Source organism: Rhinopithecus roxellana, chromosome 8 (genome assembly GCF_007565055.1).
Source record: "Rhinopithecus roxellana isolate Shanxi Qingling chromosome 8, ASM756505v1, whole genome shotgun sequence".
Taxonomy (NCBI): domain Eukaryota; kingdom Metazoa; phylum Chordata; class Mammalia; order Primates; family Cercopithecidae; genus Rhinopithecus; species Rhinopithecus roxellana.
Window position 1 is genome coordinate 18,108,026 of NC_044556.1, and position 25,423 is coordinate 18,133,448.

Sequence of the window (25,423 nt, forward strand, 5' to 3'; positions counted from 1 at the left end):
TTGAGCTTTTGGGAAGACAGTAGTGCCATGATTTGGTGGCCGTGAGAGGGACAGCAGCAGGGGCAGCGGGAGAGTAGAGCACATCCAGCGTGAGCTGGAGAGGGCAGGTCAGGCCAGGAGCAGGCCTGGGAGCAGGAGCTCAGCAGGGGAGGGGGTGGGAGCGTCTCAGCAGGGATGGGGGCAGGTGGAACTGGGCCAGCTCAAGAGGGGCACTGACCTGCAGGCCAGGCCACATCCAGGCCACTCAATCTGCCCCTCACAGCTGAGCCCCTTCTCTGGGAGGGAGGCCACCCCCTCCTCCCCTCCTTGTTGGCAGGTCCCGAGAGCTCTGGGAGTGGAATTGCTCTGAAAGCACTCACTTCTCCCTGAATCGCGCGGTGCGATCGTCACAGCTGGACTGTTTCCACCTGGTAGCTGTGACCTCCGGGACTGCCTCCTTGTCGTGGTCCATAGTTACTGGGGAAGAAAGGTTTTATTACCCTCCCCCACAATCGTACCATCTCCAGGGAGCCCATGCGAATGTCATCCCACCTCCCCCACAGCAATTACTTTTTATCTCACCCATCTCTCCTCAGACACTGTAAAAGTAAGGCTTTCTCCTCACTCCAGCTCTTTCGTTTTTTCCTCTTTCTGATATTTGCATGTGTGTGTGTGTGAGAGAGAGAGAGAGACCTACCCTTTGGTTTTAGGGGATGTTTTAGATTTGGTGTTGAGAGGCCTTGGAGGAGGAAGAGAGGAGGAGGAGGAAGAGTGGAGGAAGAGAAGAAAGAGATGAGAGGGAGGAGGAGGAAGAGGAGGAGGAGAAAAAGGAGGAGGAGGAAGAGGGAGGAGGAAAAGAGGAGGAAGAGGAAGAGAGGAGGAGAAAGATGGAGAACAGGAGAATGAGGAGGGAGAGAAGAGGATGAGGGGGGAAGGACAAAGATAGAAATAATTCAGCGACTTGGGGCCTTGGATCCTGGAAGAAGTGGGTGGGATCTACTGAAGGCATGGGGTGACTGGGCAGCATGTGTCCCGGCATCCCCAGCTCTTTTTTTTTTTTTTTTTTTTTTTGAGACGGAGTCTTGCTCTGTCGCCCAAGCTGGAGTGCAGTGGCCGGATCTCAGCTCACTGCAAGCTCTGCCTCCTGGGTTCACGCCATTCTCCTGCCTCAGCCTCCCGAGTAGCTGGGACTACAGGCGCCCGCCACCTCGCCCAGCTAGTTTTTTGTACTTTTTAGTAGAGACGGGGTTTCACCGTGTTAGCCAGGATGATCTCGATCTCCTGACCTTGTGATCCGCCCGTCTCGGCCTCCCAAAGTGCTGGGATTACAGGCTTGAGCCACCGCGCCCAGGCCCATCCCCAGCTCTTTGCTCTGTGGACAGGATTTGTTACACACCTTTCTCTGCCTTTGTGTGGGTGTCACAGTCTCCTGTGTCCGCCTGTGCCAGGTACTGGACATGCAGGGTCCATGGGATAGATGGGCCCTGCCCGTGGGGCGCATACATGTCAGCAAGAGTTAGAGAACATCGTGCGGTCATTTCCAGGCTGGCTGGGCGAGGGGCATATTGGTCAGCCTTCTGTTTTTTTTTTTTTTTTTTTTGAGACGGAGTCTCGCTCTGTCGCCCGGGCTGGAGTGCAGTGACCGGTTCTCAGCTCACTGCAAGCTCCGCCTCCCGGGTTTATGCCATTCTCCTGCCTCAGCCTCCAAGTAGCTGGGACTACAGGCGCCCGCCACCTCGCCCGGCTAGTTTTTTTTTTTGTAGTTTTTAGTAGAGATGGGGTTTCACCGTGTCAGCCAGGATGGTCTCGATCTCCTGACCTCGTGATCCGCCCGTCTTGGCCTCCCAAAGTGCTGGGATTACAGGCTTGAGCCACCGCGCCCGGTAGCCTTCTGTTTTGAAAGGACCCCTCTGTAGGCCGAGTGTGGTGGCTCACGCCTGTATTCCCAGCACACTGGGGGGCCGAGGCAGGTAGATCAGTTGAGGTCAGGAGTTAGAGACCAGCCTGGGCAACATAGTGAGACCAAGTCTCTACTAAAAATAGATAAAACTGGCCGGGCGCGGTGGCTCAAGCCTGTAATCCCAGCACTTTGGGAGGCCGAGACGGGCGGATCACGAGGTCAGGAGATCGAGACCATCCTGGTCTACACTGTGAAACCCCGTCTCTACTAAAAAATACAAAAAACTAGCCGGGCGAGGTGGCGGGCGCCTGTAGTCCCAGCTACTCGGGAGGCTGAGGCAGGAGAATGGCGTGAACCTGGGAGGCGGAGCTTGCAGTGAGCTGAGATCGGGCCACTGCACTCCAGCCTGGGCGACAGAGCGAGACTCCGTCTCAAAAAAAAAAAAAAAATAGATAAAACTAGCTGAGCGCGGTGGCGGGTGCTTATAGTCCCAGCTGCTCTAGAGGCTGAGGCACAAGAGCTGATTGAACCCAGGAGCCAAGATTCCACCACTGCACTCCAGCCTGGGCGACAGAGCAAGACTCTGTCTCAGAAAAGAAAGGATCCCTCTGGCAAGAGACAAGGGAGCCTCAGCCAAGGTGGGCCCTGGAGGGATGGAGAGGCGCGCGCAGGCTTGGGGATGCTTGGAGGTTGAGCTTGTGCTGACCGATAGTGGTGGCTGGTTTCTGCCCTCCCCACCGGGCAGGCTGAAGGTCAAGGTTGTCCTTGGTCCTGCGAGGCTGTATTGCCTGCAACAAGCAAGGGACTTGGAGATGCCACCTGGCCTGGGGGATTCGCAGCCCTGCCTGTTCCAGAAAAGCCCTTCATGCCTCTCCTTGCTCAGGGTTCGTGCCACCTGGAGCTCCCACAGTCCTTGAGGGCTTCAGGTCTTCCCACCAGCAGCTTCCAGTCCTGGGAATGTCCCTCCTCCTGAGAGAAGGCCTCAGTCTGGCTGCAGCTGCCCGGGAGGTCCCCAGGTAGCATCTCTCCTGGGTTCCACCTTCGAGCCACAGCCTGGAGCCAGCCCCTCCTGCCGTCTCCTCCCCATCCCAGCTCAGAGCCACTCCTGGCTCTTCCCCTCCTGGGCGTCATCCCCAACTCCAGCCAGCAGGACCCTCCTCAGGCAGGCATCAGACCACCTCACTGCACCACCAGACACCTGCCAGTGGCTCCCTCACTCTCAGAACAAAATCTGCTTCTTGATGTGACCTGCCAGGCCCCTGAGCTTCCGCAGCCCTGATGGCTCTGCTGGGCTCTGAAGCATGCTCACTGGAATGTCCTGTCCCAGCGATTTGCACGGCTCAAGTGTTGTCTCCTTGGGGCCTGGCCACTGTGTCTGCCGTGGCGCCACTGCTCGCCCTGTCGTCACGGTACATTCTCTGTGCTTGAGGACCCATGTCCCTGTAGAATGTGCGTTCCCCAAGGGCAGGGCTTTATCGGTTCTGTTTATAGTAGTGGTCCTGGTGCTGGCACAGCTGCTGGCACAGGGTAGATGCTCTTGAGTACAGCTCCAGTGAGTACCCCACCCCACACAGTCTTCGACGCATACCGGAGGGGAAGCCTCCTGGCATAGCTCTGCATGCCCAGGCTGGCCGAGGGTCATCCGCCTCTTCCTCTTCGCTTCATTGAACCAGCAGGGTGTGGGCAGAGCAGCAGAAATTCACAGGCGTGTTGTCAGTAAACCGGCCCTGTTACAGAGCCCAGGGCACCGTACCGTTTTCCATGTGCTGTCTTTAATGAGTGAGCAAAACCTCAGCCCTGCATGTTAAAGCAAAGGCGGCAAACGACAGCCGCTCTCTCCCTGTCCAGCTGTCTGAAGTGGAAGTGGGGGCCAAGCCCACTGGGTTCCTGCTGCCGGCAGCCCCGCCCTCCTCCTCTGGTAGCCGCTCTGCAGCTGTGCGGACCTGCTCTCTTAACACTTGTTAACCCCAGCCTCCAGTCCCTTCCTGCCCCCCACCCCACCCCTTCCACATGTCTCTCCGGAGAGGGCTGCGCAGAATTCACAGGACTCGTCTCCAACGGCAGCGCCAGCAATTCCCTAGCATTCCTCCTCTGCAGAGCGGATTTTGGTGCATGTCCAGCATGATTTCAGACCCCTCACCGCGCAGCGGAGCGCCTGATCGCTCTGTGTGCACCACCACAGTGCACACTGAAAATATTGTGATCTGGGAGGAAGTAACCGGCACCTTGGGGGAATCACAGACCTTTCCTGCGAGGGCAAGGGCTTCCGGAATTGAACAGGCTGGGCCTGGAGGAGACCTTGAGGGGTGGACCTTCAGGCTTGTAAAGGCCTGGAGGGGGGTCACCCGAGGATCGAGGCCGAAGATGTTTACTGACGCCACAACTGTGAAATTCCACAGGGGTCAAAGACGGACTCGGGCGGGCGGGAGCGGTCTGGGCTGGATATCCGGAGAGTTCTGTTCTCCACAGGATGTTAGAATTTGAGGCAGTCTGCCGAAGGAGGCAGAGCAGAGAGGCATGTGATCACCCAGATCGTCTGTTACTGGAGCTGAGAGCGGGACATTTTCCCGGAGCGGGGTGGAAGGAGTGTCAAGGTGACTGTGAGGTGACAGACACATAGGGGAGCCCCACAGAGGACCCCTAAGGCACCCTCTCTGTTGCCATCAACCTGAGTCATCCTCTCTCTGAAAAACTTGCAGGACTGAGGTTCGAGTCGGAAGCATACGTTCTTCTTGGTGAAGTCCGTCCTGTCCCAGGAGGGCTTCTCTAGGTCTCTCCTCTGGCTCCCCCTCCTCGGGTCCTCGTGGCTCTCTGTCGTGTGAAACGGGGGGTCAGGAGCACACAAATGTTTACACTCCACGTGAGTCACTTGCACAGATGACGGGTGATGTTTTCCTCGCCAAGGCTGATGGCACCGGGCCCCTCTGCCGTTCCAGCCTCAGTCACGCCTCCAGTCTGTTAGCATTTAGAGTTGCTGAACTTTCGCATTGGTCAGGGGCGCGGGCAGCTTGCTGACCTTTTCTGGGAGTCGTGGCGGACGGAGTGGAGCCGTCTGTCTTGTCACAGACAGGCGGGGCTGCGGCTGGGGATGGCCACCGCCCACTCGCCCTCAGAATGGCCCTCAGCGGGGCTTCCTCGCCCCCCAGCCCGGGTAGGAAGCTCGTGTGCACTGTAGGGAGAGGCGGCAGCTGGAAAAGTGTTAAGGCCACAGCGGTTTTTCCAGAGGCTCGTCTGGAATGCGGTGGACGGATCTGAGGCTCCTGACATCCGAGGCCCCTCTTGGTGGGGAGAGCCAGAAACCCAAGACACTGCCGTCAGTTAAACACTCGAAGTTGACATTTTAAAAAGTGCAAGGAGACACCCGGTTTTAGGTACGTTGGGGTGCAAGGTCTGAAGCCTGGAATCTGTGGCTCCCTTCTTTCAGCCCTGCCATCTCTCTTGTCTGGGTGCTGCCCACCTGGTAGAAAGGGGACCTCACCTTGCCACTCCTCTAGCCCGCCAACAACACTGGAAAAGTGACCCTTCATCCTGGTGGCTCCAGTAAAAATCCCAGGGAAGGCTCTGATTGGATCAGAAAGGCCAAGTCCCAAGTCCCCATCCTAGGATGAATCCCTATGACCAGGGGCCCCAGAGCCTCTGTCCAGTCTGCGTCACATCCGTATTTTCAGTCCAGCAATGGGGTCTGCCTGATCTCCAACACTGGGGCTGAGAATAGAGAAGAGGAGGTTCCTGAGGAAAACAGGGGGGCCTTATGAGAAGAGGGGAGGGATGGTAAACACCCCAAAAATGAAGATATTCATGATAGACCCCCTCTGACGCTGAAATTTGTGTTGTTTTTCAAAGGCGCTGGGCTAAGCTGTGGAGTGCCTGCATCTGGCCCGGCTCTGCTGGGGATGAGCAGTGCCGTGTGGCAGCCCTGTCCCTTCTGGGGCTTCAACACCTGTCCTGCCAGTGGAGGCAGTGGAGTGGGCTGCCTTGCGGCACGTTGCCACCCCGAGATGCTAGATTTCAGCAGTGCTGGAATTTCGCTGGGTTTCCAAGCGGTGCTCTGGGGCTGTGCAGTCATGTACCTACTTGCCTGAACTGTAGAGTGAAGGGATTTGCTCATTCAAGTGGTCCCTGCTCCTGGCCCAACGCAGTGGGACCAAGTCGGGGGATGGGCTGTCACAGAAGCAGTCTCCCCTCAGTGGGAAGGAATGGGAAAGGGAAGCCTCAGGCTGAAACCTGCCCACTCGTCAGCCCTGGATGGGCACCCAACTGGGCCATGAGGGTGAGGAAGGCCATGGCAGAGAAGGCTCTGGAGTGGAGGCAGCAGAGGGGCTGAGCGCAGAAATGCTGGTGGGCTCAGGAGTGCAGTGAAGAGAGGAGGGTCTGAAGGCAAGAGGGTCGGCCACTCAGCACAGAGCACAGCATGAGCAAAGGCCCAGAAACTGGATGTGCAGGAGAGTCCCGCTGCAGGCTTCGCTCTGGATCCCAAAGGATCACATGCACTAGGACTCGGGCCAGGAGGTCACGCGGAGAGGAACGAGCAGTGAGCTAAGATAAGAGTTGGACTCCAGCAGGCCGGGTGTGGTGGCTCGCACCTGTAATCCCAGCACATTGCGAGGCCAAGGCGGGCAGATCACCTGAGGCTGAGAGTTTGAGACCAGCCTGGTCAATGTGGTGAAACCTCGTCTCTACTAAAAATACAAAAATTGGCCGGGCGCGGTGGCTCACGCCTGTAATTCCAGCACTTTGGGAGGCCGAGGTGGACTGATCAAGAGGTCAGGAGATCAAGACCATCCTGGCTGACATGGTGAAACCCTGTCTCTACTAAAAATACAAAAAAAAAATTAGCCGGTCGTGGTGGCGGGCGTCTATAGTCCCAGCTACTCGGGAGGCTGAGGCAGGAGAATGAACCCAGAGGCGGAGCTTGCAGTGGGCAGAGATGGCGCCACTGCACTCCAGCCTGGGCGACAGAGGGAGACTCCATCTCAAAAAAAAAACAAACAAAAAAACAAATATTAGCTGGGCGTGGTGGCAGGTGCCTATAGTCCCAGCTATTCGGGAGGCTGAGGCAGGAGAATCACTTGAACCTGGGAGATGGAGGTTGCAGAGAGCTGAGATTGCACCACTGCACTCCAGCTTGGGTGACAGAGCCAGACTCCGTCTCAGAAAAAAAAAGAAAAAGGAAAAAAAAAAAGAGTTGGGCTCCAGCCCAGTGCTGCCACCCGGGAGCCATCCACCTGCCACCTCACCCATCCACTCACCTTCAAACCCCACCTCCCTTGCCAGCAGCAAGCTCTCTGCCTCCACGGCACCCCTCCCATCCTGGCTGGTACCTGGACCACAGTGTTGGGGTGTCCCCATCAGAACAGCCCTCACGAACCAAGGGAGCGCCCACTTTGCGCAAGGCCATCAGCTGGGGTGGTGCAGTTCTGGTTCCTGGCTCTGTTGTTGGCAGGCAGCCTAGAAAAGGGGCACGGCTATCATCCCATTTTACAGATGGGGAAGTTGAGGCACAGAGAGGTTCAGGGGCTCATCCAAGGCCACACAGTGAACAAGAGGCAGAGGGACACTAGGTGTGGCCAGCAGAGACCTTCCTTGGCCAGCACACAGGTGCTTTTTGGCCTTTTCATGGTCCCAAGTGGGTGGGCCCTATGATCATGACCATGATGCAGATGGGGAGACTGAGCCTTAGAGGGCTAAGACTGCTCACCAAGGCTCTGCCTGAGCCTGGAGGATGGTTGTGGAGCAGGAAGAACAAGACAGGGGCTCTTCAGGGCCGGCCTAGTGCGAAGACATGGATTTATTTGTCCATCCATCCACCCACCCTTCATCCACCATTCATCTCTCTGCCACCCACTCACTCCTTACCCACCTGTTCACTCCTGTGTCCACCAGTTCACCCACCCACCTGACCATCCATACCTCCACCTGCCCATCCACCCACCTGCCCCCATCCACCCATCTTTTCATCAGTCCACCCTTCCATCCACCCACCCACCCTTCCATCTACCCACCTACCCACCCACCCACCCATCCATCCATCCATCCATCCATCCATCCACCCGCCCTTCCATCAGTCCACCCCTCCACCCACCCACCGATCCATCCTTCTGTCTACCCTCCCACCCATCCATCCACCTATCCACCCGCCCTTCCGTCAGTCCACCCTTCCATCCACCCACCCACCCTTCCATCTACCCACCCACCCACCCACCCACCCTTCCATCTACCCACCCCCTCATCCATCTACCCACCCACCCATCCATCAGTCCACCCTTCCATCCACCCACCCACCCACCCACCCTTCCATCTACCCACCCACCCACCCACCCACCCTTCCATCTACCCACCCACCCACCCACCCACCCTTCCATCTACCCACCCTTCCATCTACCCACCCACCCACCCATCCATCCACCCATCTGCCGGCCCTTCTATCAGTCCACCCTTCCATTCACTCACCCATCCATCTGCCCTTCCATCCACTCACCTGCCCACCCACCCACCCATCCAACCACCCATCCACCTGCGCTTCCATCAATCCACTCTTCCATCCATCCATCCATCCATCCACCCACCCACCCACCCACCCACCTACCTACCTACCTACCTACCTACCCATCCATCCACCCATCCACTTGCCCTTTCATCAGGCCACTCTTCCATCCATCTGCCCTTCCATCCACCCACCCACCCACCTACCCACTCTTCCATCTATCCACCCACCCACCCATCCATCTGCCCGTCTGTCTGTCACCCACCCACCAACCTACCTACCCACTCTTCCATCTATCCACCCACCCATTCATCCACCCACCCACCTACCCACCCACCCACCCATCCATCTGCCTGTCTGTCTGTCACCCACCCACCTGCCCTTCCATCCACTCATCCATTAACTCATCTACCTGCCCATCCAGCCACCCTTCCATCTACGCATCCACCCACCTACCACTATCCATCTACCAACCCACCCACCCATCCACCAATCCACTCATCCACCATCTGCCCACCTATCCATCCACCCATCCACCTGCCCATCCAGACACCATTCCCATCTACCCACCTATCACTATCCATCCACCAACCCACCATCCACCAATCCACTCATCTACCATCCACCGACCCATCCATCCACCCATCCACCAACCTATGCACCTGTCTGTCCACCCATCCACCCACTCTTTCATCCATTTATTCACCCATCCATCCATCTACCCACCCAGCTATCCACCCGCCCTTCATCTGTCCATCCAGCCATCCATTAATTCACCTATCCATCCACACACCCTTTCATCCACCCATCCATCTACCCACCCATCTCCCCACCCATCCATCCATTCATCCATTCACCCCTCCATCCACCTACTCACCCATCCATTCACCCACCCACTTAACCCATCCACCCACTGATTCACCCATCTACCCACCCATTCATCTGTCCATCCAGCATTTGCCCATCCACCCACTCATTTACCCATCCATCTACCTGTCCATTCACTTGACTGCTTGTCCACCTATCCAGCTGACAAGTATGACAGCTCCAGCCATATGCGAGGCATGGCGGTGAGCACCAGGACATTGCAGGAGATAGAATCCTGCCTGCCCAGCTTCCATGGGGTTCCTCTTTCAGCTGTGGGGAGACAGGCTGGAAACAGATGATGTGGCAGATGGAGTGAGGAGCAGGGAAGACAAAAACGGCCCAGTTGGGGATCAGGGAGGTGGGGTGGCTGATGAGTCGTAGACCGAGGCTCTCCCAGCGGGACCTGGCAGGCACTGCCCCCTCATCTACAGAGTGGGGTTCCCTCTCTTGCAAGGTAGCTGGAGGACTAGTGGGGTAAATCCACATTCTTGCCTGGGGCCGGCCTTGAAAAGCCTGTCTTGCTCTTCCTGCTGTTCAGCTCCATGTCCGTCCTCCCAGCTCAGGCAGAGCCTTGGCGAGGTGTCTCAGCCTTCTGAGCCTCAGTCTCCCCATCTGTGATGGTTACGATCAGAGGCCCACCCACCTGGGGCTGGGGAGAGACCAACCAGCACCCGTGTGTTGGCTGAGGAAGGCCTCCTTTGGCCAAGCCTGGTGTCCCCCTCTCTATTTACTGTATAACTTTGGGTCAGTGGCTGAACTTGTCTGTGCCTCGATTTCCCCATCTGTAAGATGGGATGGTAGCAGTGCCCCTTCAGAGACTGCCTGCCAGAAGGTGGGCCAGGAGCCAAGATTGCACAGACTGGGTGCTCCCTCGGTCAGTGAAGGCTGTTCTGATGGGGACGCCGCAGCATTGTCATCTGGACATGAGCCAGGATGGGAGGGGTGCTGTGGAGGCAGAGAGCTTGCCACTGGTCAGGGACATGGGGTCTGAACACCCCCTTGTCTTCGTGCTGTGGGGGCAGAGAGCTTGCAGCTGGTCAGAGAGGTGGGGTCTGAACACCCCCTTGTCTTCTGGGCCTTTGTCTGGATGGTGGGGCTTCCTTCTTGTTGGCCTTAAGAAGTGGCTGGAGTTGGGCAAGTCCAGGATGAGGGGCGCTGTGCATAGCATCTTCCTGTCCATCAGCCGCAGTCAGAGCCCCACACATCCTGGACTCCCGGTGGCATTGGTCAGAGGCTGGGATTAGGGCAGGAGATCACAGCCTGGCCTTGAGGGCACTGGGCTTATGGTGACCCCTGAGGAGCAAATGAGAGGTGGCCACATCCATCCATCATCCACCCACCATCCACCCACCCATGCCTCCAGCCCGCTTCCTCATCTAGAATGCCCCCATGCTCCTGAGACGATAGCTTGCAAAGCACTGCACCTCTGACCCCCTGTCTTCGGGAAGGTTTAAGCAAGGCTCAGGGAACGGGAGGCCACGCAGCTTGCCCTGGCTTCATGGTGGGGTTTGTGGGGGACCTGCAGGATGGGGGTGGGCAGGCCTCAGCCTTCTGCTCGCAGCTCTGTGGGTTTCACCTCTCAACCTGCACAGCCTGAGAGGAGGGAGTGTCTCCTGCCACCTCACTGGGTCCTTGGGGTCATTGGTGGTGGTCCTTTCCAGTGGATCCTTGATTCCGAAACCTGCCTGCCTGCCCTCCCTGAACAGCTCGCCACCCTCTCTGAGCCTTGGCGTCCCTGGCCGTCACTTGGGGGCTGTCTGGGGGTGCCAGGTGGTACAGTGGCCTCCTGCCAGGCACTCCCAGATGCCCTGTCTCCTGTCATTTGTCCCCACCCAGCAGGCACAGGCTGAAGCCAAGGACAGACAGGCAGGGAATGGCTCCGAATCAGGAGGCTGGGAAGAAGGGGAAGGCCAGGGCTCCTTCGCAGGGGTCAGAGGGCATCCATGCAGGACGCTGTGAATTGGGCCAACAGGTGTAGCTCATGGCGAGCCCTGTCTGCCTCAGTGGCGCAGGGCTTTTGGAGGAGGCTTGAGGGTGGGTGGGTGGGGAGGCTGCGAGGTTAGGGTGGCTCTGACCCTGCCTGGCCTGCCCAGCACGCCTGCCCTCCCAGCACAGAGGGGGAGTGCGGGGTTCCTGTTCGAAATGATTCGTGAGGATATCGGAGAAAACCAGCATGTCAAGCAGGAGGGAGATACAGACAGCTGTACCCTGGCGGCCCCTGAGCTGCAGTCTCTGTCTCCCTGTCTCTGGGTCTCTGTCCTTCTGTCTCTGTGTCTCTGTCTCTGGGTCTCTGTCCATGTTTCTGCATCTCTGTCCCTCTGTCTCTGGGTCTCTGTCTCCCTATCTCTAAGGCTCTGTCCCTTTGTCTATGGGTCTCTGTCTCCCTTTCTCTGGGTCTCTGTCCCTCTGTCTCTGGGTCTCTGTCTCCCTGTCCCTGGGTCTCTGTCTCGCTGTCTCTGGGTCTGTGTCTCCCTGTCTCTGTTATGAGAGAAGGTATCAGTGTGGTTGGAGTCTCTGTCTCCCTGTCTCTGGGTCTGTGTCTCCCTATCTCTGAGTCTCTGTGTCTTCATCTCTGGGTCTCTGTCTCCCTGTCTCTGAGTCTCTGTGTCTCTGTCTCTGGGTATGTGTCTCCATCTCTGGGTCTCTGTCTCCCTGTCCCTGCGTCTGTGTCTCCCTGTCTCTGAGTCTCTGGATCTCTGTCTCCCTGTCTCTGAGTCTCTGTGTTTCTGAGTCTCTGTGTCTCCATATCTGGGTCTCTGTCTCCCTGTCTCTGTGTCTCTGTCTCTGGGTCTCTCTTTGTCTCTGTTGCTGTCTCTGTCTCCATCTCTGTGTCTCTGTCCCTCTGTTTCTGGGTCTCTGTCTCCCCATCTCTGTTCCTCTGTTCCAGTCTCTGGGTCTGTCAGTGGCTGAATGTCCTGGCCTGCTGGGACACTGCGGTGGGGCCCTGCACCCACTCCTGGGCTCTCCCGCTTGTCCATCCAGAAGCCATTATCTTTCCTCCACTCCCACGGGAACCCAGGGAGGCAGAGAACAGCAGGTGCCTTGGAAGGGGCGGCGCCTTATCAGGAGGGATAACCCCAGGAAGTAGCCTTGGGCAGTCTGGGGGAGAAGCAGGGCGGGTCCAGCCTCAGGGGCCTCTGAACTGTCCCATGGGAAAGCTTGCTGACGTGAGCGTGGGGGCCGGAGTGTTTTGAGGGCCAGCATGAGGTGCTGGAACCCAGCGACTCCATCCTGTGGGCTGGGAGCAGTCCCCAGTGCGGTGAAACATTGTGGTCACCATGGCAACAGTGCTGGGGGAGCTGCCTTTGTGGAACGGGTGGGACCCTGCCTCTCTCTACCTTTTACCCTTGAGGCACGTGCCCAAGAGCCAGCGAGGACTGCAGCTGCTGGTGGCCAGGGGTGGGGGGGAGGGCGGGGGCACACTGGGCCGAGGTGTTCTCATCTTGGAGAAGGATGCTGAGCCTGTGACCTCCCCGGCTGCTGGGGATTTGTGAGGCTGCGTGTGAAGACCTGTGCCTGCTTGGTGAGGTCAGAGTGGGTGGGAAGGGTCATGAGAGAAGGTGTCAGTGTGGTTGGAGAGCAGGGTGGTGGCTATGAGGCTGAGAGGTTGGTAGTGGGACTCCAGGCCCCCCACAGCTCTGGCACCCAAGCCCCACACCACCTCCCACACTGCCAGGTTGCTGTCACCCCCACCCCTGCCACCATCTCTGCTTCCCCTCCTTTCACTAGCTCTCTGTTCCTCTCTCCCTATCTCTCTCTCTCTCTCTCTCGGGGTCTCTGTCTCCTTCTCTCTGGGTCTCTGTCTCCCTGCTTCTGGGTCTCTGTCTTCCTCTCTCTCTGGGTCTTTTTCTCCCCCTCTTGCTGGGTCTCTGTCTCTCCCTCTCCCTCTGGGTCTCTGTCTCCCTGTCTCTGGGTCTCTGTCTCTCTCTCCCCATCTCTGTCTCCCTCTCTCTGGGTCTCTCTCTCCCTCTCCCTCTCTCTGGGTCTCTCTCTCCCTCTCGCTGGATCTCTTTTTCCCTGTCTCCCTGTCTCTAAGTCTCTGTCTTCCTCTCTCCCTGGGTCTCTTTCTCTCCCTCTTGCTGGGTCTCTGTCTCCCTCTCCCTCTCTCTGGGTCTCTTCCTCTCTCTGGGTCTCTTTCTCCCTGTCTCCCTGTGTCTAGGTCTCTGTCTTCCTCTCTCTTTGGGTCTCTTTCTCCTACTCTTGTTGGGCCTCTGTCTCTCCCTCTCCCTCTCTCTGGGTCTCTGTCTCCCTCTCTCCCTGGGTCTCTGTCTCCCTCTCTCTGGGTCTCTGTCCCCCTCTTTGTGGGTCTCTGTCTGCTTGTCTCTGGGTCCCTGTCCCCTTCTCTCTGGGTCTCTGTCTGTCTACCTTTCTCTGGGTCCCTGTTCCCCTCTGGGTCTCTGTGCCCTCTAAGTCTCTGTCCCTTTATCTCTGAATCTGTTTCTCTCTCTCTGGGTCTCTGTCCCCTTCTCTCCGGGTTCTGTTTTTCTTTCTCTGGGTCCCAGTTCCCCTCTGGATCTCTGTCCCCTCTCTCTAAGTCTCTGTCACTCTCTCTCTGAGCCTCTGTTTCCCTCTCTTGTTGGATCTCAGACAAAGCTCTCAGGATGGTCTTGGTCCAGTTGCCGGCCTGGGACTGGCTGGGAGAGAGGCTAGAGAGTGGGCAGTGGTTTCTCAGCTGGCCCTGATGTCCCCTGCAGTACAGACTCTTCCCCACCCATGCACCCGGACCCTGGGGCGGCATTGCATCGGCCGGGGTGGGAGCCAACCAGCTGTGCTGCGCTGCTGCGCTCCTTCGAGCCACATGGACAATAAAACCAAAATTGGCTTTGAAAGTGGAAGTGCTCTCCTCTTTGAGGGGAAGTGAGGGAGTATGCGCGTCAGAACTGCCTGTCAGGGGCAATGCCGGCAGGCTCCGTTCTGGCCCAAGCACTGGGCTCCGCGTGGGGGTGGGAAAGGATTTTACAAAACCCCAAAGAAATGTTTCCATGAAATTCTTTCTTGTTCTTGCCTTTTTTTTCTTTTCTGGACATTCCAATGAAAAGAACCGTTCTGGGGCTTTGGATCACTCCTCGTGTATTGGGAAGCCGACCATGGAGATGAGGCCAGCCCGGGGCCAGAGGAGGGGCGCCTGCTCTGACAGGTGCGTGCCCCTCACTGTTGGCTCCCGAGGCAGCCCCCACCTCTCCCTGCTCCTAATCCTCCCACGAGGCTTCATCACTAGGGCACCTGGCTGCAGCCCCTGCAACTCTGAGCTTCCTGTGACCTCCCCGACGTGGCCATCCTGCCTCGGGCTGGGTTCTCCCAGAGCAGACTCTCAGGCAAGGGTTCGAGGGCCCCACGAAGGACCAGTATGGGGAGGGAAGGAGCCTCCACAGAGTGTGTCAGTAGCGAGCAGGTCGTCCCAGGGCAACCCTTGGAGATCTCGGGAATCCCATAATAGGCAGTCCACCTGGGGGAGTTTACCCTACCCGGGCTCCGTGGACGTCAGCCCCAGCACACCCCTGCACCGGGACATCTGAGAGAAGCAGGGGTGGTGTCGTCAGGGCAGACCTGGGTGTGTCCTCGGGTCCGGCACAGGCCTGGGCCTGGCTAGGGTGCCCGATGACATTGCTCAGGGGATCCAGCGGCAAGCGGGTGTCAGAATGGCCCCCAGTCTGGGCCAGGCCTGTAGCGGGGGCGTGTGGCCACTCAGAGGCCAGATTCGGGCAGAGGGTGCAGCCAGGGCGGGCAGCAATGGCCTCCTGAGACGGCCCTGGCTGGGGCTGCTGACGCATTGGCTCCGATGACTCACGTGCGGGTGACCGTGACTTGAGTGGCCGTCTGGAGACTCGGACCAGCTCAGGGCCACCGCCTTCCTGGGGGCCTGTGGCCCCGTCGTGCCGGCCGCCCCCTGTCTGGACCGGCCTGAGTAATGGGTCCTTCCCCTCCTCCCAGTGGCCGGCTGGAGAGGACCTTAGTCATCAGCCCTGGCCCCAGCCCTCCCTCCTCCTCCGCCTGCCCACCTCCGCCCAGGCTGCGTCTCACTTCTCCGTCCAGGCTGGGGGACTTCTGCCCCTACTGGCTTCCTCCCTCTCTGAGTTCCCCAGGAGGGGCTGCAGCGGGGTGGGTTTGGCTTCATAGGGGCGGCAGTGAGGATGACGTCAGGGGCCTCAGGGACAGTTGTCCCATCCCTAAGATGAGAGGAAGGAAACAGGCATGTGGAACGCGTCAGGCATCACCAGGGCACGAGAAGGCGGCCTGGGGAGGACAAGCTGCTTCCTCCCCTCTTTGGTCCAGTGTGGGCCCTGAGCCCTGTAACCAGCAGTGAATGGGCCTCACCCTGCTTTCTGGGCCTGGGGTGTCCTAACTTCCAGATGGGAGCATCCAAATTCTCCGAGTGTGTAGTCGTCACATGCTGGTGGCAGCCTGGGTCCCAGGGCTTTGCGTTTGCTCATCTCATCCTCCAGTGGCCCCGGGGCTAGGGAGCTGGATGGTCATTTGCCCCTGCTTTGTAGCTGAGGCCTGGGTGGTTGAGTGACTGCTGAGTTCCTACTAACCAGAGCTGGCTTGGCCCAGACTGCTGGCCCCTGATGTCTGCTCTGAGATGCCCTGCCAGCCAGCTGAACTGATCTTGCCTTCTGGGTTCTGGGCACCCTCTCCGCTTGCTGGGGAACCCAGAGATCCCATGCTTGGAACACCGGCCCACCTCCCTGGTTTCCTGTTCCTCAGTCATCAGAACAGCAGGGGGCAGGGCAGCGGCCCCTCTCCTCCCCAGAGGGAGGTTCTCTCTGTCCAGCTTCTCAATTCTCCAGGTATGTTCTGTGCACTCATGGGCAGATGCATATGTGTGGCACTTTGAGCCCAAATAGCATCCCACTGTGTGCACTCTGCCTCTTCCTTCCTCCTGCAGCCCTGGATGCGACATCTTCCCAGGATGCGTCAGCCTCCTCACCCAGCTATAGGGCAGCCCTCTCTTGGAAGGTGCTGTGATTCTGTGTATCGCCTCTAAGGGTGGTTAGCTTATTTCTTGTCTGTGTCCCCTAGAGACTGTATTTGGGTAAGTTTCAGAAATAGAGTTGTTGGGTAAAGGACATGAACCTTTAGAGTATTGCTGGGTCTACCCAGCTGACTTCCCGGGGGTCACCTTGCTTCCTAAACCCCCGACGAGTGTGCTTCCCTGACTGCAAGCGAGGCTGACTCTTACATCCTTCCAGCCAGCCCTGCTTGCTTTCCTGGGAACCATCAGCCCACATTCTTTGTGCATCTTTCGTTCTCACTCTGTCGCCCAGGCTGGAGTGCAGTGGCACAAACATGGCTCACTGCAGCCTCCACCTCCTGAGCTCAAGTGATCCTCCCACCTCAGCCTCCCAAGTAGCTGGGACGACAGGCTCACGCCAGCATGCCTGGCTAATTTGTATTGATTTCTTGATGCTCTTTATATATGGAGAAGCATGGTAAATATGCTCCTAAGGACTGAGTGGCCCCATGATGAACTTGCCCCAGTGCGACGCATTTCCTCTGATGAAAATGTACACATGCACACCTGCCTCCACGGGCTTTAGAGGAGGCACAAGAAATCCTCCCATCCCTCCCCCAAAATCTCCTTGAACTTTTAAGGAAAAACCAGAACAAAAGCAAAATGGCAAAGGCTGGCAAGGCCCATGCATACTTCTGGGAGACAAAAGTGTCCACAGAAAGACCGCAGGAGTCACCTGGAGCCCAATGGCACAACCCTTGCCACAGCTGCAAAACGAAGTTGATTCTGGGTGATCTGACCCCTTTTGGTTCCCATTGCCTGGACCAGATGCCCATGAGGACGGAGCCTACTTTGTCTCATTCACGCTGCATCCCTGCATGCATGGGCAGGGAAGAGGAGTTGGCAAAGCCAGTGAGGCAAGCTGGGGACAAGGAGAGACGTGGTCACCTTGAGGGTCCTCAGAGGCACATGCAGGATGCGACTTTGGCCCCAGGCAGCCTGGACACCTGTCGCAGGGTGTCGGTGAGAGGGCGTGGCATTCATGGAAAGCAACAAGACCCTGCCCCTGGAGATGTCCAGGCAGGTGCTGGACCCCTGTTGGGGGGGCTGGACAGGGGAGGGCAGCCCATGAGCCTGCGACATGCTCCTCACAAGCCTCGGAACTGTGGATCTGTCATGGGTCTAGGGAAAAAAGAGCCGAGGCTTGGCTCACCGCAGCAGCCTGGTCAAGTGCGATTGGGGCGGATGTGTGGGGAGGGGAGGAAGGGAGGAGTGAAGGTGAGTGTCCCCTCCACTTGGCAGGGGAAAGGCCACGGGGACAAGCCAGAGTCTCAGGATACATCTGGACCCCTTCCCTGCCCTCCTCAGCTTTCAGAAGGCTGCACCCCCACCCTCCGCGGCAAACACCGCAGCATTCCTGGCCAGCCCAGATGACCATGGCATTGGGCTCTGAGTAGCATATGTCCTGCCTCCCCAGGGACTCAAAGGCTTTCCACTGAGCACAGGCCCCACACTGGGTCCTCCATGCTGTGTCCCCACCCTCTAGGACATGGAGCGCCTTGCAGGCAGGGATAGGGCTTGGGCAACTTCTCTGCCTATAGTGCCTTGCAGGCCTGTGGTCAGCGCCTGGCCCTACAGCCCCTCTCCCCAGCAATTTGTCTTGGTCACCCACCCTTTCCCAAGGGTCTCTGGAAGGGTGGCCTGAGGGGGAGGTCAGAGCCCTCTGGTGGCAGCTGCTATGTTGACTGAATGCCCACTGCGCACCCTGTGTTTGACGTTGGCGCTTTAATGCCCACTGTGGTTTTGGGGCTGGCTGGCAGTGGGGCCAAGGAGCCTTCCGTCTCCTCCCGCCTTCTTGGAAAGATCAGTGCCCACATTCCTGGCCCTCGCTTATGGGCAGGCGTGGGTCCCAGGAATGGGAGAGCAAATTCCAGAGGGCAGAGGCCACGAGGACACAGCAGGGTGCCTCAGCCCAGTGGGAGTGAGGGTCTTGGAGGGAACTGACCCTGGAGGTGGCACCAGGGTCCACCCCCTGTTGTGTTCTGAGGAAGAAGTGGTGCGTTAATGGCTCCTAAGCTATTCATCCATTGATCTGTTCAACAGTTTTCCCAAATGAAATTGCAAAGGGTTGGTGGGGCTGGAGAAGAGGGGACAAGGGGCAGTAGGGGCAGTGGCGGCTGGACCACAGGGGGCTCGTATACTCTGGGTTGTGAGGGGCTGTAGTGGGGCTTGCAGAGGACTCAAGAAGGCTCCCATGTGTCCTTTGGTTTTTTTATTGAAGTGAAATTCACATGGCATAAAACTGTCTTTTTTTTTTTTTTTTTTGAGACGGAGTCTCGCTCTGCCGCCCAGGCTGGAGTGCAGTGGCCAGATCTCAGCTCACTGCAAGCTCCGCCTCCCGGGTTCACGCCATTCTCCTGCCTCAGCCTCTGGAGTAGCTGGGACTACAGGCGCCCGCCACCTCGCCCAGCTAGTTTTTTTTTTGTATTTTTTTAGTAGAGACGGGGTTTCACCGTATTAGCCAGGATGGTCTCGATCTCCTGACCTCGTGATCCGCCTGTCTCGGCCTCCCAAAGTGCTGGGATTACAGGCTTGAGCCACCGCGCCCAGCCAAAACTGTCTTAAAGTGGACAATTCAGTGGCATTTAGTAGATTCACGGTGGTGTGCAAACACCACCTCTGTCTAGTTCCAGAACATTCTCATCCCTCCAAAAGGAGACCCCACCCCATCAGCAGTCACTCGCCCCTCCCTTCCCCTAGCCCTTGGTGGCACCATCTGCTTCCTGTCTCTGCCGATTTGCCTGTCTGGACATTTTGTGTCGGCGGAGTCATACGCAGTGCGGCCTTTTGTGTCTGGCTTCTTGCACTGAGTGTTGTGTTCAAGGTCGTAGTGTGTGTGTGTGAACCTCTGGGCTGTGTCCCCACCTCTGCTCTCCCCACAGCACAGCAGACAAGAATGGGGCCCTCAAGTGCACCTTCTCGGCACCCAGCCACAGCACCAGCCTCCTGCAGGGCCTGGCCACCCTCCGCGCCCAGGGCCAGCTCCTCGATGTTGTGCTGACCATCAACAGAGAGGCCTTTCCTGCACACAAGGTTGTCCTGGCCGCCTGTAGCGACTACTTCAGGTAAGTGCTGGCCCTGGGCAGCTGGAAGGGGTAGCTGCCTGTGGGGACAGGGACAGGGCAGATGGCACCCACTTTCTTTTTTTTTTTTTTCGAGACATAGTCTCGCTCTGTCGCCCAGGGTGGAGTGCAGTGGTGCAATCTCAGCTCACTGCAAGCTCCACCTCCTGGGTTCACGCCATTCTCTTGCCTCAGCCTCCAGAGTAGCTGGGACTACAGGCGCCCACCACCACGGCTGGCTAATTTTTTTGTATTTTTAGTAAAGACGGGGTTTCACCATGTTCGCCAGGATGGTCTCGATCTCCTGACCTCATGATCCGCCTGCCTCTGCCTCCCAAAGTGCTGGAATTATAGGCGTGAGTCACCGCGCCTGGCCCAATCTGTCTCTACTTGATGCCTGTTGTATGCCAGGCACTATTCTAGGCCTTGGGATCCAGCAGGGATGAGAGAGTGAAACGGGCACAAGCCCCTACCATCAGGGCATCTCCTCAGGACACCTGGAGCAGGACAGCTGAGGGACTGGAGGGGCATCAAGGGCTGCAGGGACCCTGTGTCTGCCAACACCGTGTCCCAGGCTCTGTCTGAGGCCCGAATGAGTTCTCCTGCCTGTCGTCCTGAGCTGTGGACACTTCCCCCATGTGACAGAAGGGGCCATGGCAGGCACGTGGGTCTGTCTGTCCCTGTGCCATGGCCGGGCCAGAAGTGAGAGCACCACAGAACAGGGCTGTGGGGTGGGGGGTGCATCTTCCTCACCAGCTGGGGGCTGTTGCAGGGCTGGGTCATCTCCCTCCCTGGGTGACCAGCAGGTGAGCCTCCTTCCTGCCAGGCAGTGACCCTGCCAGAGAGAGCTGGGCCGCCCTGGGGCGGTTCCCAGGCCCTAGCCCAGGTGTGCCACTAAGCCGCACATTCCCCGAGGCCTGGGCCGCCTGCCCCATGGGCTCAATGAGGCTGTTGTGGGGGCCGCAGCAGCCGAGCCAACTGGGGCGCCGCTTCTATTTTTATTCTGGATTTGGGGACGGGTGGGCCAGCCCAGCCAGCCATGCCCTTTAAAGGCTCCCCTGTGCTGGCACTACAGCCAGCAAGACCTTAAAAGGCAAAGCTCCCTCCTGTCGCCCGTGACCGCCTCTGCCTTCATCATATCATGCCCAAGGGCCAGCCGGGACCCATGGGGACAAGCGGGGCAGGGTCTGGATTGCTGGCAGTGTAGTTACTGCTCCTGGACCTCTCAGAGATGCTGAAGAGCGGCTCGTTGGGCAGATGTCAGTGGGCAGCCCAGAGACAGCGCCCTGGTAGCTGTCTTTGCCCCTGTAGCCCTGAACCTGGCTCACATGAGGCGCAAGACTAGGGGACAGTCCTCTGTGGGTCAAAATGCACAAGGGATGTTCCGTCGTCCTCAGACAGCCATCAGGGGAGGTGCACCGACCAGAATGAGAGTTGCTATGCCATGCCAGTGCACCTCCTGGAAGGAACCACCCGTTCCCCTGGAGCTGGGGTGCTCTCCCCTCTTCTGCTGGGGAACACCCTAAATGCTGTAGGGGAACTGTGACCTAGAACCCTGTGCCTCCCCACTGCCCTCCCTCACGGGGGCCTGTGTCACCTCCCCCTCTCATGTTCTGCCTTGCAGAGCAGAGCAGTACAAAGGCGGAGCTGGGGTCTCAGTGGAGGCTGGGGACACAGCTGTTGGGTGGGAGGCACTTCCCCGACCACCTGAGCCTGTCTCTGGAGATAGCAGTCACCCCAGCACAGCCTCCTGGTGGGGCATCCATTCCTGGGGACCCTCATTACCTTCCCCTCTTCACATGATAGTTGTTGAGACTCGGGCTGGGCATGTCAGAGCTGCCTGCTTAGGTCAGTGAGCAGGTGAGGGCTGAACTGTGGTGCACGGCACCTCCAGAGCACTGGCCTTGCAGCTCCTGAGCTCAGGTGTCAGGTGGGGCTGCATCTGTCTCCAGAGGCACAGGGTGTGTTCTCATCCTGCACTGCCATACCTGGCCCCTCCAACTGCCCCCCTGCTAGGCACATTGTGGGTGAGGCTGACCCGGGCCACCACTCCTGTAGCTCCAACAGAGTCAAGAACTAGTCATGAAGGGGCAGGGGCAGGGCTCCCTGCAGAGGGGCCAAGCAGGGAGTTGCTGTTTATAGGAAGATGCATGGCTTGGGTGGGATTCAAGACCTTTTTTTTTTTTTTTTCTCTTGTTTTGTTTGTTTGAGACAGACTTTCGCTCTTGTCGCCCAGGCTGGACTGCAGAGGCATGATCTCGGCTCACTGCAACCTCCACCTTCTGGGTTCACGCAATTCTCCTGCCTTAGCCTCCCGAGTAGCTGGGTTTACAGGTGCCCACCACCATGCCCGACTAATTTTTTGTATTTTTAGTAGAAACGGGGTTTCACCCTGTTGGCCAAGTTGGTCTTGAACTCCTGACATCAGGTGATCCACCCACCTCGGCCTCCCAAAGTGCTAGGATTACAGGCGTGAGCCACTGCGCCCAGCCTTTGCATGTTTTTTGTTTGTTTGTTTGTTTGTTTTGAGACTGACTCTTGCTCTGTCTCCCAGGCTAGAGTACAGTGCCCCGATCTCGGCTCACTGCAAGCTCTGCCTCCTGGGTTCACAGCATTCTCCTGCTTCAGCCTCCGGAGTAGCTGGGACTACAGGTGCCTGCCACCACGCCCGGCTAATTTTTTGTATTTTTAGTAGAGATGGGGTTTCACCTTGTTAGCCAGGATGATCTCGATCTCCTCGCCTCGTGATTTACCGGCCTCGGCCTCCCAAAGTGCTGGGATTACAGGCCTGAGCCACCGCGCCTGGCCCCTTTGCATGTTTTTAATGAGCAGTCCGCCTACTTTCCTCTTGCTGGCTGTGCCCTGCATTCTGTGTCCCGGGGCCGCTGTTCCCCAGGCCAGATCATTCCTGGCTGGCCATAACACACCTCAGCCACTGTGAGCCACACACTTGTGTTTCTGCCCTCCAGGGCCATGTTCACCGGAGGCATGCGGGAGGCAAGCCAGGATGTCATCGAGCTGAAGGGCGTGTCAGCCCGTGGCCTGCGGCACATCATCGACTTTGCCTACAGCGCCGAGGTGACCCTGGACCTGGACTGTGTGCAGGACGTGCTGGGCGCGGCTGTGTTCTTACAGATGCTGCCCGTGGTGGAGCTGTGTGAGGAGTTCCTGAAGGCGGCCATGAGCGTGGAGACCTGCCTCAACATTGGCCAGATGGCCACCACCTTCAGTCTGGCCTCGCTGCGGGAGTCAGTGGATGCCTTCACCTTCCGGCACTTCCTGCAGATCGCGGAGGAGGAGGACTTCCTGCGCCTGCCGCTGGAGCGCCTGGTCTTCTTCCTGCAGAGCAACCGGCTGCAGAGCTGCGCCGAGATCGACCTGTTTCGCGCGGCCGTCCGCTGGCTGCAGCATGACCCGGCCCGTCGGCCGCGCGCCAGCCATGTGCTCTGCCACATCCGCTTCCCGCTCATGCAGTCGTCTGAGCTGGTGGACAGCGTGCAGACGCTGGACATCATGGTGGAGGACGTGCTATGCCGCCAGTACCTGCTGGAGGCCTTCAACTACCAGGTGCTGCCCTTCCGGCAGCACGAGATGCAGTCTCCACGCACCGCCGTGCGCTCGGATGTGCCCTCGCTGGTCACCTTCGGCGGCACACCCTACACCGACAGCGACCGCTCCGTCAGCAGCAAGGTCTACCAGCTGCCTGAGCCAGGCGCCCGCCACTTCCGCGAGCTCACGGAGATGGAGGTAGGCTGCAGCCACACGTGCGTGGCTGTGCTGGACAATTTCGTGTACGTGGCCGGGGGCCAGCACCTGCAGTACCGCAGCGGCGAGGGCGCAGTGGACGCCTGCTACCGCTACGACCCCCACCTGAACCGCTGGCTGCGCCTGCAGGCCATGCAGGAGAGCCGCATCCAGTTCCAGCTGAACGTGCTGTGCGGCATGGTGTACGCCACGGGCGGCCGCAACCGGGCCGGCAGCCTGGCCTCCGTGGAGCGGTACTGCCCCCGGCGCAATGAGTGGGGCTACGCCTGCTCCCTCAAGCGCCGTACCTGGGGCCACGCTGGGGCCGCCTCAGGGGGCCACCTCTACATCTCGGGTGGCTACGGGATCTCGGTGGAGGACAAGAAGGCCCTGCACTGCTACGACCCCGTGGCTGACCAGTGGGAGTTCAAGGCGCCCATGAGCGAGCCCCGCGTGCTGCATGCCATGGTGGGCGCTGGCGGCCGCATCTATGCCCTTGGGGGCCGCATGGACCACGTGGACCGCTGCTTCGACGTGCTGGCTGTGGAGTACTATGTGCCGGAGACGGACCAGTGGACCAGCGTCAGCCCCATGAGGGCTGGCCAGTCAGAGGCCGGCTGCTGCCTGCTGGAGAGGAAGATCTACATCGTAGGGGGCTACAACTGGCGGCTCAACAATGTCACAGGCATCGTACAGGTGTACAACACGGACACCGACGAGTGGGAGCGGGACCTGCACTTCCCGGAGTCCTTCGCGGGCATAGCCTGTGCCCCTGTCCTGCTGCCCCGGGCCGGGACCAGGAGGTAGCCCCCAAGACCCCTGGGACCCTGGCCTGACTGCATGTTGTCTCCAAGTGGGGCTTGGCGAGTGCACGTCTGCCTGAGAACCCCAGTGCCCCCTCCTTCGCCCGGGCTGCCCTTGAGGGGCCTGCTGCGTTGATAGGCCCCCCTCCCAGGGGTCCCTCCCTCCTTCCCAAAGCAGATCCTGGCTCTAAGTCCATCCGAGGGAGCCTGCCCGCAAAGCGTCAGAAGTGGTGGCAGCAAATTTGTCCCCGGGGTGGTTTCCTCGCCTGCCCCCCACCCCCGAGTACCCGCGGGCTGGCGGGTGGAATCTCAGGTCTCCAGGGGGTCCCTGTGCAGCTCCATCTCACTTCTCTGACGCCTCCCAGCCCCACAATTTCAGGCATTCAGATGTGAGCTCATCAACATCGAACCCAAAGTCAGTGGTATATGACTCACCCTCCTTCCAAGTCTCCTGCGCGCGTGTTTTTAAAATAAACTCACCAGAAACCTCCATAATACACGGACCTCCAGGATCAGTGAGAGGCAGCTTGGAAGCCCCTGGTTTGGAGTGGGTGGAGGATGAGGGCACGTGTCTGCCTCCTCTGGGATACCCTCCTTCCCCCATTCCAAGCTGCTGAGGGGAGGCCCTGGTCATGCCTCAGTTTCTGTCTTCATCTGCTTTCCGGAGGAAAAACCATAACTCCTAGAAACGGTCTTTACAGGCCTTGGACCTTCCATTTGGCACTAGGCATCTTGTGGGGCCTTAACTGGTTGAGACATCCTGGCCCTCTACATTTGCCCTGTTGGCTGGGCGGTCCCCTTCCCACAACTGGAGGGGGACGCTAACTTCAGAATCCCACAGTGTTGCTTCCCACAGGTCTGGTTGGGTGTCTTTATTCTCCTCCCTCCTTTCCATCCCTCCACGCCCCACCAGTCCCCAACCTGCCCTGTTTTTGGGTCAACATTGCTACCGAGCCGGCAGTCAGGCCTTTCCCTTCAAGGGCTCTGTGGCATCTCTGGCCACATTTGTTTCAATGTGTGAACCTCTAAACCTTTTCTTTTTGATTGGTTTTACTTTTTTTTTTTTTTTTAAGAAGCCAGCACTGCTGTCTCATAGATGGGATTTGTACTCTCGGGGCAACTTGAAGTTTCTCTCTTGCTGCTAACAGACGATTGATGTCTTGTCTCTGTGACCCACTCACCGTGTAGAGAATTAACCTCCTATCTTAGCAGACGTCGTCTCCTAATATTTCCCTTTATTTAATAAAAATGTTATGGTGAAGAGATGGAGCCGGCCCAGCACTGAGCTTGTGCGGCTTGGGTTTGATTGGTCACAGATTCCTCGTGTGTCCTCCGCGTGTCTGGCTGGGGGCTCCTCTCCCCCATCTCAGCCTTTTCCAGCCTTGCAGAGGAGTTGGCAGGGGGCTGGGCTTTGGCTCAGGGGTGCAGAGGCAGCAGGAAGTGTGACCAGGACTTTCACCCTGGCGTTTTTTTTTGTGTGTTTGTTTTTATTTTTGAGATGGAGCCTTGCTCTGTCACCCAGGCTGGAGTGCAGTGGCACAATCTCGGCTCACTGCAACCTCCACCTCCTGG

At 58.4% G+C, this 25,423-nt stretch overlaps 1 protein-coding gene across 3 annotated transcripts in view; it reads left to right on the top strand.

Annotated features, from left to right (window-relative positions):
• The window catches only part of KLHL26 (kelch like family member 26), a 35,745-nt gene extending 10,577 nt beyond the window's left edge, over positions 1–25,168 (top strand). Inside the window, exons 2-4 of one of the 3 annotated variants that reach the window (XM_030935576.1) lie at positions 14,270–14,367; positions 19,125–19,307; positions 22,274–25,168. In XM_030935576.1, coding sequence (XP_030791436.1) covers positions 14,318–14,367; positions 19,125–19,307; positions 22,274–23,855 — 1,815 coding nt within the window. In that variant the 5' untranslated portion in view covers positions 14,270–14,317 and the 3' untranslated portion in view covers positions 23,856–25,168. The remainder of the gene's footprint in view (positions 1–14,269; positions 14,368–19,124; positions 19,308–22,273) is intronic. The other 2 variants (XM_010386665.1, XM_030935577.1) reach the window with 2 other exon arrangements.
• Positions 25,169–25,423: the final 255 nt, after the last annotated feature.